General features: G+C 38.7%; 1 protein-coding gene across 1 annotated transcript in view; it reads right to left on the reverse strand.

Moving 5' to 3' along the window:
* AKAP12 (A-kinase anchoring protein 12) overlaps positions 1-13,975 on the reverse strand; it is a 63,604-nt gene that overhangs the window by 13,010 nt on the left and 36,619 nt on the right. The window contains exon 2 of the mRNA XM_053460934.1: positions 10,638-10,719. Within this exon, the coding sequence (XP_053316909.1) occupies positions 10,638-10,719 (82 nt within the window). The remainder of the gene's footprint in view (positions 1-10,637; positions 10,720-13,975) is intronic.

The raw sequence follows: 13,975 nt of genomic DNA on the forward strand, positions 1-13,975 counted from the left end.
AAATGCAACCGCCTTCATCTGTAGTTTCGATACAATTTAAACATACTCCTAAATGACCTCTAAAACTCCCTTTTTTAAAAATTCAGATGTACACGACAACCACAAAATAACTGTGCAGAGGAGCATGTGAGGCCAGAACTATGGTTTAGGCAAACATCAGAAATAGTTTAGAAGATGGCATCCATTAGAAAAGAAAAAAATAGTACTCTGCCCATTAGTTTTAAAGGCATCGTTATACTAAAGTTCTTGAAAGTCTGGGAAATATTGGCAATGAGAGACATGTTTCTGGGTTGTTCGGTTGGCTGCATTAATGTCTTCTAACCCTAAGTAGCCAACAGACAGGGTTCTTCTACTAGAAACACAGGAGAATACAACTAAGTTGGATTACAGCAGGAGAAAATTATGGATCAGTCAAGGGAAAGAGAAGGCAAAATGTTGATTTGTTTTATTAACAATACAGTGCATACCTGTAACTCACTGCACTGCCTATTATTGATGTGCAAATCGTGACACTATATTACTTGGAATGGTATGTTTCGCATTATTGCCTAAAGGGAGGCCATGACGGTGTCGGCATTTAGCTAGTCCGCAGGAAGTCTACAGGGACAATGCATCCTTCCCCCCTTCCTCAGTTTGAACACAAATTCCAACATTCGTACCATCAAAGCCAATTTTAAATTAAGAAGCCGACAACACATAGAGGTTACGATGTATATTCTTTAATGATACAGGGGACGTCTTCCACCCACCGGCACAATAATTGCGTCAACAACATTGACGGTCTCATTTTCTCCATTGTAGTAACATAACAAAAAGTCTCTAGCAGGGCTGATAGTATTTTAAGTATGTGGTATGTCAGACTAGACTAGACTTTCTATACATGAAATACATGCAATAATCAGAAACAACAACTGGAGGAACAGGCATCTGCCATACGTCACCCTCAATCATTTAAGAGGCATACGTCAAACACCATTAGGTAATCGCTAATGTTTTATCTGCATTGGAAATTGCAATAAAGAGGACAATGGCAACAATACTCACAACTGAGAAGGATATGATGTTAACGGTGCTCAAAGCTCTCCCAAAACCAAACCCTATGTCTTCTGAACTCTCTAGTTAATCAAAAACATCTTTCTAATTCTTCCAGTAGGCTTTATTTGCTCTCATGTAAAGTCCTTGAAACACCTGAAAAAGCAGCCAGCATCGTTAGCATGGAGCCAACAGCTGTAGCACCAACAGGCGACTTCCTCACTTTGCTGTTTTATGGAAAGGTTGACCAAACAAACTCATCGTATGCTGTGTACATTTGCCATCCATAAAGAGAGTAGGACTAGGTTCGTAAGATTATGTGAGCTCAATAAACCCAAGGCAGAAGAAAATTGCTAATTTCTCCTGTACAGGTATGTTGTCAAAAGCAATTTCCAAGCACATTTCATCCATTATTTTGTTCATCCACCAAAGCAACTCATTTAGGCTTTATAAAGACACATACCACAATTAAATATAGTCTCCGGGACTATTATCTCCTGTTTGCCTCTACAGTAAAGAGTAAGTGGAGGAATTCTTGGGAAATTACAGTAAATTCAACCTTGTTCCAAGAATATTTTAAATAATACTATATATTTATATACTGTATCTATATGATACAGAATATAAGTGCAGGGAGTTTGCTACATAATAACAACTAGGAATATCAGTTAAGGAAAATATCAGTAAAGAATGCCTAATTTAAGTAATCTGTAGGTCCAGCCAAACACATCCCCTGCAAGCCAAGGATCTGGGTGGTAGGGGAAGAGGCAATATTGTAACAGAAAGTACGATGAATTTATATTCTGTAAAGCCGCCGTGAGATGTTTTTCTAAAGGAACGTACGCAGCTTCCCCTCATGCTTCATTAAGGAACTGGATGAAGTCACAGGACATGCCGCTGCCTCTATTAAGGCAAGGAAACTATACGTCACTGCAGTCTCCTACACACCCTGGTCTAGTCCACTGCTTTTCTACTCAATCACCTGGATTCTTTCTAAAGGGAAATAATACTTAATATACGGTAAATCCCGATAAAATATGAGTAAATGCAGCAGTTCCTTTAGGACTCTAACTGTACATTAATATAATTAATATACAGTGGCACAGAGTGGGTTTATGCTAACAACATTAAAAGTTGCTCTGTCACTTTTCCAAATCTTACACTTCACAAGACAGATTATATGATAAAGCAGAGACCTCAAAAATGGACGAGTTGGCAGGACAGTGCAGGAAAACTGGTACTGGTCATTGCAGAGACACTTGGGGGGTAGGTGACTTCTGTGAGATAAAGCAGTCTTTTGATTTTAAACCAAAAAATGCCACTGAGAAAAAAAGGTTAACTGTGAAGGTGACCGTTCACGCTTAAGTGCCCCACTTTTACCATTCAATGTCAATTATAGGAGATCAGACAGATTTCTATGAATCATTAGCCAATCATTGTTAAAGTCAATTGTGGGTTAGCAATGAAGCAGCAATTTAACTATTAAAACACTCTAATGCGATAATTCAGTAAGTGCAAGCCTTCACAACAAACATCCTGACAAACTCGCTCATTATATGGCTTGGCCGGTGAAACCCAATATTCCCAACCTCATCCAGGAAGCCGCCCTCCTAACCCATTCCTATCCATACCGACGGGCTGAATGCTCTTTTGCAATGCAAGACATGCTTCCCTGTGTTTCATGGGGTTAAGTTTCGAAGTTCTATAAATCGGTCATACAATGGACTACACATAAGATATGCTGCTGTAGTACTAATAAGAAACCCATCCTCCTAAAACATTCCCTTTCTCAATATGGTATAGAATACCGAATGTGAACGTTCTTTCATTTCCAACGCTTGAACGATGGACAGTGTTCCATAAAACCGCTTAAAACCAGATGATCAAAATAAAATACTGCGTGTTAAACCACTATCCCAAATCCTACTCAATAAACAAATGAATGGGATTTAAATCACCCCAGTCCACTGGCATTTGAACAGGGACCCCCACCAGCGCCTCTTTCAACCACAATGAGCCACAGGACACTTTTGAACCACAGGACACTTTTGTGCTGGACCAAAATTGCAAAGATCACAGTTAAATAGACTGATCCAGAATGAACTCGCTGTGTTCTTCCCAATTCATTAAACTCCATCAAGAATAATCTACACACAAAAAAAAAATATCTGGAGTAATAATTTGTCAGTCTGGATTCTAGAGTGGAAAATGTTTTCACTAAACCTTCTCTGATTGGCAAGACTGAGCTTTTAATTACATCCCCTGTTGCTTGATGGTTTTGTATTCGTGACTCTAAACTACGGATTTTTCCGGGTTTCCGTACGCTAGTAGATATGAATGGGAATGAAGACTTGCCTCGGGGGAACAAGGGGTTAATGGGAAGATAATGAACACTCTAGGAAACTGAAACACGATCCCTTGCAAATGCATCTGTCATCATTGCCTGGAAGAGACCAGCCTTGCTGTACAATTGGTATGAGAATCTACAGATTAACTCTTTCTTTCCCATGAGGGTCACCGACCTTTCTAGAGAGTGATACTGGTAATTGTATTGTGTCAGAGATGTAATTGCTGCCACTAGTCCACAAGCACAGTGTATACCACAGTGGCCTAGGCTGGGGGAAAAAATAATTATATAGCTCCATATAGTCATCGTAAAATACAAAAATATATATTTTGAAGCCCCGGGCACAGTAGTTTAATAAGAGGTAAAAAAAAAGTGATCTTGTGCCAAATGTTTCCAAGTAAGAGCCACAATGGATCACTGGCCCCCAAATCTTCATCTTCTGGGGCTACAGAGTCTGGTAGGGATATGCGACTCCTTCCCTCCCAAGCCAAAAAATGCATGTGGGAGGGCCGGATCTTCTTGGTCCCCCTCCAAAGAGAGGGACCTCTAGAGTCTTTAAAACCTGCCCCACCAAAAACTACATTTTCAGGGGATTTGACTCCATTGTCAAAAAAAAAGCATAACTCCAGTTACAACCAGAAGTGGAGTGAACGATCTCCCATCAATGAGGCATTCCGCACCTTTTTGCTAATTATACATCTAGTTATTATTGTCTATGTGCCACACTTCATGTTTACACTCAACCATGTAAAATGTTAACACAAGTAAAACAAATGCCATGTCGAGAACGGTAAATAACCAGATGGTACATGTCAACAGACGGTGCTTGGTTCCTTGCTAGATTTATGACCAGCACGAGGCTCACCGTCCATAGACACAGTAGTTCAAACCAGCTTTCTGATGACAAGTATAGATTAATCTGTTTACCTTGCCTATTTAACTCTAGCCAGAGGAGAGTAAGTAATTTGCCATATAATAAGCGAGTGAAACGTTTGCATCAATGAACTTGGTGGCCAACTGATTCTTACAGTATCATTATTATTTATTTTAAAACTGATGCTTCTGCTGGGAGGATTGGTACTGCAACCACTACCCTTTTAGTATAGTAAAAGTGTCCAGTTAACTTTAAAGCATTCAACCGCTTCTACTTTTTCATCTGAAATAAAGCTCCTATAGATACTGTTACCTATTCAATACATGTGTTAGCCCAGTCTACAAAAGATATAAGAACACAACCCCTTTACAAAATGGTAAGAGTTTCTGCGGTTCCCGCTCATAAAAATACAAGGTATCAAAGTGTAATCTGTATTCTTAAAACTTTTCAGAGATACAAGAAGCCTTGCAATTATAAGAATAGAAAGGCAGCGGTTTTATGGTTTGTGAATTAAAGCAAGAAACAGTTAATTTACTCGAGAAAAAATTCTGATAATATAAATATAATATATATAATACAAATATAAATATATATATAAATATATATCGACCTGCTTTCTCATCAATAACAGGGAGAAATCAATGTATAGTACAATTAATTAACCTACTCTATTCCAAGTAAAGCATCTGGATCCTAAATGAGTTTGTGAAGCACACTGAAATACAAGATATATACATGCACACAGCCCAGGCACTCAAAGTACTAAATGTAAAAAAATAAATCAAATTTCAAGCTATATTAATAAACACAACAAGAAAAATAATGCATGCACAGTAAAAAAAACTGACCATCAGAAAACTAAGATGACTTGTTAAAAAAAGTTTTCCCTGAGTATTTAATTTTCAGTGTTAAACTAATGAACCAGTTTGTAAAATGAAAAATAGCTTCTTCTATTAACTTAATTCCCATAAAGTGATCATCTCCTTACCAGTTAATGTTATGGTGCCAAGCATGATTTCTGTCCTTTTTCAGTGCTTTCTGGTAAAATCACAAGCACAGAGGTGTATCCAGTGTGCCAACCTTAACCCAGAACCAGGGCTATCCCTCAAGAGTGGGCTACTGCAGATGTTCTGTGAGGCTTAAAGCAAGAAGGATCCAAGCTAGTTGGAAGAACATATATCCCAGTGTGGTCCTCTCTGCTGTTCTGCTTGGGATCTGTGCAATGAGAGGAAGACTACTCTCACATCCCCCTTTAACAAGTCTGCTGGCAGAGAGATGACTGCCTGAACTACTACACACCTCCTTCCTCCAACCCCACCCTACTCCATTGTCTGCCAGCCCCCAGACCCCCTGGAGATGGCTTTAAATTGTCCAAGCCCAAGGTGGCTTGACTATGACTCATCCAATCTTTGCATCCAAATCCATTACTTCATTCCCAGAGTGTAGAATTAACATGTGCAAACTTTTTAGCCTAACCTCTTTATCTTTTGAACTTTTTTTTTTAACATTCCATGTTGTTGGTTTTTTTTCTCCCCTGAACCTGTGGCATTTACCAAATGTAAATTGAACTTCCTTTGTACTTTTGTAAATTACTTTCTCTAAAGAGCATTAACATCTTTTTTTTTTAGGGCAAAAAGCTTCCTCCCCTACCCATTTCTTTTGTTAGTGCCCTAGCTTTTGTGCCAAATTGGAAAAGAGATCTACAAGCTTTTGTTTGCGATCAGCTGATATGCGCAAGTTGTTTATACTACAAGATGTGTCTTCCGAAACAAAAATAACCGGTTGTTTAGAGGATTTAGACAATATTTACGTAAGTTAGAGCATAATAGACTGAATTCATTTTCTGATTTAGATTTTAACGCTTAATAGAAAAAAGTGAGCATTTCAAGATCTGCCAAAATACGCATAACTTTGGGGGGGTTTTTTACCTATTGTTTTATCAAACTGCATCCTTGCCATACTTAGTAATGCTAAGTAAACTAATAATTAACACATACCTAACCATATAACCAAATACCAAAAGTTCCTTAACAATTCACTAGGAAGTAAGGAAGTTTTACTTTACTGAAAGGGTAGTAGATAAGTTGAACAACCTCCCAGAAGAAGTGGTAGAGGTTAATACAGAAAGGGCATTTAAACATGCACAGGGTAAGCATACGGCTACCCTGACTCTAAGAGGAGGCCAAGGACTGATTAAGGTTTGAGTCTTTATAGCAAGAAACGGGCAAACTAGATGAGCAATATGGGTCTTATAAAATTTGAATGTTTCTGTGGTTTTCGAACAACTACATTAATGCAGCTGAACATTATAGAAAGATTTCTGTCTTGTATGAACTTTAAAAACAAATACAAAAGAACATTTGTAAAATCCAGGGGAGCCTGTGTCCCAAGCACGAGTCACAGGTTGCTTACAAAAATGTGTTATTGGATAAAAAAGTGGAGAAAAAAATATATTTTTAAGATGCTGTCCCACCTATGCTGTTAAATTCAAAGTGCAGCATTGGAAATAACATTACTAGTACTGCCCAAAACCCATGGCAGAAATATTTATTGAATTATGTGAAATTTTATCTCATTCTTAATTTATGCTGGAAACACTTCGTTATCAAGTGTCACAAAAGCATGCACCAGTCAGTCCACTTTCTTTATTACATGTTTCCGGATGGTGGGCATAAAAGTCTAAAAAAAGGTAATAGCCGGTGAATGTTTTTTTTCCTGTTTTTGCTTTATAATTTTGGTAAATCTTATATTGTAAGAAATGCAGTAATGTCAAGTGGAGCAGGATTTTTGCTTGTATTCAAGGTCCTATTTAAAGGCAATTAGATTTCCATTGTTTGCTCTTAAGATTTCATTTTCTTTGGGGTCTTTTTGCATACCTGGGAACTCTCCAGGTTCGACCCAGAGTCATCATGCACGGCTAATCCCATGTCTCCCAAAGCTATTTCCAATGAACCAGGAGCACTCTGGAGAGATTTACCTGAGAAGTTCCCAGTTAGAACTACTAATAGATATCATGTATTTTGTCAAACCTTTCCTTTGTCATACTAGATGTTTATGTACCCAGCCTAGTTTTAGTTAACAAAATATGAAATGGCAAATAAATAAGATGCTAAATTAAAAAAGAAAACAGTGATCTTATTAGTTACTTTTTAGACAGTCTACGCTCAACAACCTTTTAAACTACTCATCGTATATGTGTGTCCACCTTGGTGTCTGGCCAACGTACATTGTGTGTTAAATGTGGTCCAAAAAGACCTCTTGTTCAGAAAACTCAAACAATGAAAAAGCAGTGGCATGTCTGGCGAGCTCTGCCCCAGTGACTAAGCTGAGGTGTGGTCAATCTTAATTTCTTAACATGTCTTCTAGAAATCGTGGCTTTGTGAATAGGCCCCTGCGGTGAAACTCAACAAAGGCCGTAGCTACAAATTCAACATAATAGGTTTAGTTGTTTTCAGTGTCGAATATTGTATATCTGCGAACACACCTACAATAATAGGATATAATGGTGTTAATTAAATCTCAGAATGGTAGTAATTTTAATACACGTGTAGGTGTATATAGTTGTTGAGCAACAGCAATTTGGTGGTGCTAGGATCATCCATCACTGTCTGTCTAACCTTATAAGTAAAAATGTAAAAATAAATATCCATGATTTCTTTATATATATATATATATATATATATATATATATATATATATATATATATATATATATATGTGTATATATATATATATATATATACACATACATACATTTGTGAGTTATAGAGAAGAACATTGCAAAAGGTTGGTGAAACCCTAAGTAAGCTTTGATACCACCTGGTTGTCCACTGGTTGCAGAAGGAGGAAATGTCTGTGTTCTATATGGTGAATTTATTAATGTTGGAATGTTCAAGTTCAATGCTTCAATTCATTTATCACTGTGTATTATGAAGAGACAATTCACGGTTTCTCAAAGCTCAAGTTGGGCTATCTTAATGTATAGAAATGTTAAACTCTACTACAAACATCCCCAAACTCCTGGATTAGCGTGTATTTGCACAACTACATCTAATAGAACAACACTATAAATAAACACTCCTTGGTTATACCGTATTGGCTCGGATATAGGCCGCCCCCGTATATAGGCCGCACCCTAAAAGTTTGGTGCTTTTTTAAATAAAAAGTTTTTTTTCTTTAAAAAAGCACCAAAAAACATCCTGCCACTCTGTCCTCTCCCCCCCCCTGGAGATATGCTGCCACTCTGTCCTCCCCCCCCCCCGGAGACATGCTGCCACTCTGTCCCTCCCCCCCCGAGATATGCTGCCACTCTGCCCCCCCAACCTATGCTGCCACTCTGTCCCCCCCCGAGATATGCTGCCACTCTGCCCCCCCCCCCCGACTTACCAGAGCAGACTCCCGGGTGTCTTGCGGGGCCGGAGGGGGACATCTATGCACGTCGTGTATACAACAGCGGAAGTGCCGGCACCGGAAGTTGTATACGCGATGTGCATTGATGTCTTCCGCCGGCCCTGCAAGACACCCGGGAGTCTGCTCTGGTAAGTCGGGGGGGGGGGATGTAAAATGCATCATGCGGACGTCCACGCGATGCGCTTAGACAACCTCCTGTGCCGGTACTCCCCCCGTGGAAAGTGCTGGCACGGGAGGCTGTCTGAGCGTATCAGACAGTAGGATACAGGTCCCCTGCACCGCTGCGGGGGATCTGTATCCTAACCCCGCTGCCTGCCCGGCGCCCCCGAATATAGGCCGCACCCCCACTTTAAAGACTTAAAGTGGGGGAAAAAAGTGCGGCCTATATTCGGGCCAATACGGTAATAGTTAACTCAACACTATATAGTGAGGCAGGTCATTTCCAGCCTTTAACTGTAGAAATATCCGGAACATGTTTCATATTGAACAAAACAACGATCAACCCCGATCTCAACTTTCTCCATCCTGTGCTCTTCCTCTTTTTATGAGAATGTTGAGTGTTGTGACTCATAACCGACTGAACAAAGTTTGATCATCGAGTAATTATTTCCTACCATTCAATGACAAACACCTTCCTCAAAATACAGATGCAAGTGTCTAAATTATTTAAAATTCAGTTACATCACTGCACGCAGTGTTGATTTTCAGTGGGGTCACCCCAGGTTGATGATCTGGTTCTTTTAGGCCAGGTTTCCAGAAAGGGACATAAACCCGGTTGCTGGAACACGTATAATTAAATTGAACTACATTTAATTAAATTCATTTTACATTTTAGATACACAAATGCATTAGTAGCATTAGCGCATTTTTTTTTTTACCTAAATAATAAAATAATACAGACATTCCATACAGTGAACCTCTTACAAATCTAATATTTGGGAACTGTGAAGAATTAAAACAATTTAAAAAATCCATAACCAATGATACTCGCCAATGATATATTAAAGAAGATTATTTTACTTATGTTAAACATGTCAAATATTTATTTTTTGGATGTTTCATGTGACAGGTGTGGCCATATGCTATACATTTTTTCATTAACTATTCAGTCAGTGAAAAATTGTAACTGTGGGCTCCTCGGAATAATTTAGGCAATGTGATAAAAGCCGCGTTAACAAACGAGTAGAGTAGAATGGGACATCAATGACATGCCTTGTTTATTACTTTATAAAGGCCGAGTTTCCACAAACAGGAAATTGGTCCAAGCCAACGATGTGGAAGGTCACATTTACCTTAGTCTGTGGAAGTTCTGGCTGCCAAGAATAAGTAAATGTAAATTTTTTTCCCCAAACCCTTATTATGTTACAAAAGGAGGGATTTTTAAAAAAAAATAATGTATTTATTCATTTATTATGTCCAAAATGAGTACAGGCATGCCACACATTAACATACACAATGGGGTCCAGAGCATGTATGTAAAACAAAAATGTACTTAAAGTAAAGAACTACCTTTTTCCACCTATCAATGCATGTATTATAGTGCAATTGTCAGGTCATTTCCACCACAAAACACTCAAAAGATGCTCTGAAGACGAATTGACATGCTGGCGATCTCATGAAGCGAGCGTATATAAACAAGGTAATGGTTGTGCTGCAACTATGTCCTTATCCACGAGTGTCCTTAAAGTGAATGCCCTTAAATAGGGAATGCCTGTATGTATCACTTAATAAAAGTCCCTCATTAATATAACTGGGAACTCTTTGGGTTTATCTTAGAGTCTCTGGGTGAAGGTCGGCTTCCACAGATTTGTTTCTTCTTTATCTGAAAGGGAAGTGGGGGTTTGGACACACCAACTCTCTGCCTGGTTTCATCCCACTCTCCACCTATAAAAGGCCCTTTCACAAAGCCACAGAAGAAGCACTCTGGGTAGCCTACCCTGGGTCCCAGGTATGCTCATTAAACATGGTACTTACCGACTTTAATATTTTCGGCTTTTATTTCTTCATCTTCTCCAGACCCATCAACAATGGCAACATTACCGTTCTTTTGTAACATCTGCAAAAATATAGAATTATAAAGAATTATATTTGATATCCTACAAATTAAAAGACAATATAGTACTGATAAGACAATGACACACATTTATTAATTTGTTTCAAAAGCAGGCCTTAAAAAATCATATTGACCACCTCAACAGCGGATATTAGTTAAGAAATTGAATGTCTTTTATTGATTGTGAACAACAATGGTCAACTGTATGTCTGCTTCAAGTGGATGTCCCATTAGAAAATAAATATTTTCTTTTAAGTATTAAGTACAGTGCTGAATATAGTAATGAAGATTAGCATTGAAGAGTAGACGTCCTTTATCTGCAGGCCTGCAGGTCACTGTTGTAAACAGTCAAGTCACATGTTTCCTGCTCAATCCCCAGACTGAGCTGATTCTTTATGATAATGCTAATTAAATCCTGTTTATCTAATTAATTCCCAAATAGACTTTCATAAGTCGGAAGGTCCAAATCATACCCCCAACATTTCAGGTGTCCAAATTGGGACAACTGTGATGGGGATGTGACTAGAGGCCGGGAGGTGGTGTGGCCAGGGCATGATACCCAAAGAGCCACCTCGTCATCACAGCACAGACCTCCATTTATTGTTCAGCCAACTGGCTCTGGAGGTCACAGGATGTCCCCAAGTGGCCCAAGATCTCCACTGCCCACAAAAGCGATGCAAGCAGAGCTTCAGTGCCCCAAACACACTTGGGTAGGTACTGGGTGATTAACACCAATGCATTCTATCATTTACTACATGCACAATGATAAGAAGTCAGTGTGAGTATCTAGTAGATCCAGCTACAATAACACATGATGCAAGTCTAAAAACATTGTATGACATGAAAACTATATTGTATGGTTAGAAAACACCACAATATTTTTAAACACTGGTTTAGTTTGACACTATTCATAAAATACCATGGTAGGAGTTCCCCTTTTGGTTCATTACACACTGGGTAGTAATGGGTTTCAGTGAGGCTGTGATCCACTTAAGGATTAAATTCCTAGGCTCACAGCCTAATGCAAGCAGATGCGGGAAGGGCAATGCAAGCCTAATGTCTTTACCAAGATCATAATAATGAACCTTTCACCTGATGTGTTCAGTATAGGTGATGTCGTCAGGACACACCTGATTAAATTAAAAAGTCATTCCCAATACAGAGCTAATGAAAACACCAGGGTCTGAATGCATTAGTGGATTTTCTCAGATACAGTCAAACATGGATTTCAGGACATGCTTTTTTAAAACATCTGTCACTTATTGACAAAAGTCTGTAATCTGATATTTTAAAACTAAGTCTATTAGATTTTAAGCTCACATGCGGGACCCTTAAACTCAGGAACTTTGTGTAAAAGTACCAGAAGGCTAGATGTCAAGCTCACAGGGTTCTCAACACCACATGTGTCTGTATGTGTAAATGCATATTTGTTATGTTTGCGTTAACTGCCCCACTTATATTCTACAGCGGTGTGAAATGTGTTGGTGCTCTATAAATAAAAGCTAATAATAATAATAATAGGAAAGGAAGTCACACAAAATTTGGATAGGTTACTTTTAAACATTTCATTAGTATATATATATATATATCTATATATATATAGATATATATATATATATATACACACACACACACACAGACACTCCAGCCATCATATGCTTTTCAACAGTATTTAGCATTCTGCAGGGCAAATATATATTCTACTTTTTATACTAGAATACTATAAAATACACCCTCTAGTGTAGTCCATTAGATGTTAACTGACAACATTATGACCTCCTCAGCCTGACAAAATGTTTTTGCGAGTGAATTTGACAAAAACCCTTACAGCGCATATTGGTGGTCCATGAAACGCTTCAATATGCCCTGCAAGCGATACTTCCTGCCGTCCTGACCTTTGGTCTAACTGTGCAACACAGCAGGAAGACTATGTCTGTAGGACACCCTAGCTGTAAAAACACCACTGGCCATTATATCATATTTTATTATAACTCAAAACATACTGTATATGGCTACCATGCTGATATAACAGGGAGACAGCTCCTATTAATCAAGAAATATAAAGAACAGCCAATTTGAAGTGTTTTAGTTGGGATAGTATACCCAAATTACTCTCTCTGTCCCACTTTTATCTGCTGATGATCCTCTCTTCAAGGAACTAATCCTAGGAACCCTAGCATAGATTCTATAGTTTACTCTATAATACTATCTCATGCTTTGTCATACGTTATAATCAATAGAAACATAAAAATAAATGTCTAATAAATAAATAATATTTAATGTAGCTAAAAAACATTATTAAAACTGTCAGAGATTATGGTTTAGAAACCATCAACTGACTTAAAAGGACACCCTGGGCATCATATGTGCTTCAATCATACCTGGGAACTTTCTGGCTTCGGCTACCCGGAGCCCCCCTTGTGGGATGCGGGTAGGAGGTCCCGCTGATGTTGATGGCCGGTCCACTGACGCCAGGAGCGTGCTGCAACGGGATTCCCACGGACATGGAGAAGCAGCGCTTCACCCAGAGCGTCCAGGTGAAACTCGGAAAGTTCCCAGGTATGACTTTTAATGCATATGACAGCTGAGTGGTCCCTTGAAAATATTGTGTGGATCCCCCTTGCAAATGCATGGAGGGATTCTGCAGAATCCCCTATTTTGTTGCCATACCAAGCATATGAAATTGCCACAACCCTTCTCCATGTCAAACTAAGCATTAACCCTACTGCAGTTAAGTAGACTCTGCCTGTCACCCACCATGAACGAATGCCATCTGACTATTTAAAGCAAATGTAACCTTGCTGTTCCTCTTTAAGTATAGAATCAATCATTCTGTGAAATCTGTTGCTGGTTAATCCCCTCAATGCTTCAAAGAGATCCGGAGAGGTTAACACCTTGGGGATCTTTTGATTCAGCTGAAAAAAAAGTATGGGATTCAAAACCTCAGGGCATAACTAGCAGTTTAGGCAGTACACTGAATCAAAAAAACAATTAATTATGTTTTTTTTTGTAATTCGGTAATCTGGCCAATTCCCCTTGATGGCAATAATCATGTTTTGTTTTCACAGCTTTTTATCATCCATCCTTGTCATATACTGTAAATCGGAGAGTCATGCGCCTAACTCAAAAATACTGGTCAAATGTCCCACATGTCGAGTGGCCATTCATAATTTTGGATTGCGTATAATAAGTTCACATATAAACCCGTTATCACAATGTTCTTCCCGCTACTTCATTATCCGGTTTAGATATTAATTCA

This window comes from Spea bombifrons, chromosome 3, assembly GCF_027358695.1.
Source record: "Spea bombifrons isolate aSpeBom1 chromosome 3, aSpeBom1.2.pri, whole genome shotgun sequence".
Taxonomy (NCBI): domain Eukaryota; kingdom Metazoa; phylum Chordata; class Amphibia; order Anura; family Pelobatidae; genus Spea; species Spea bombifrons.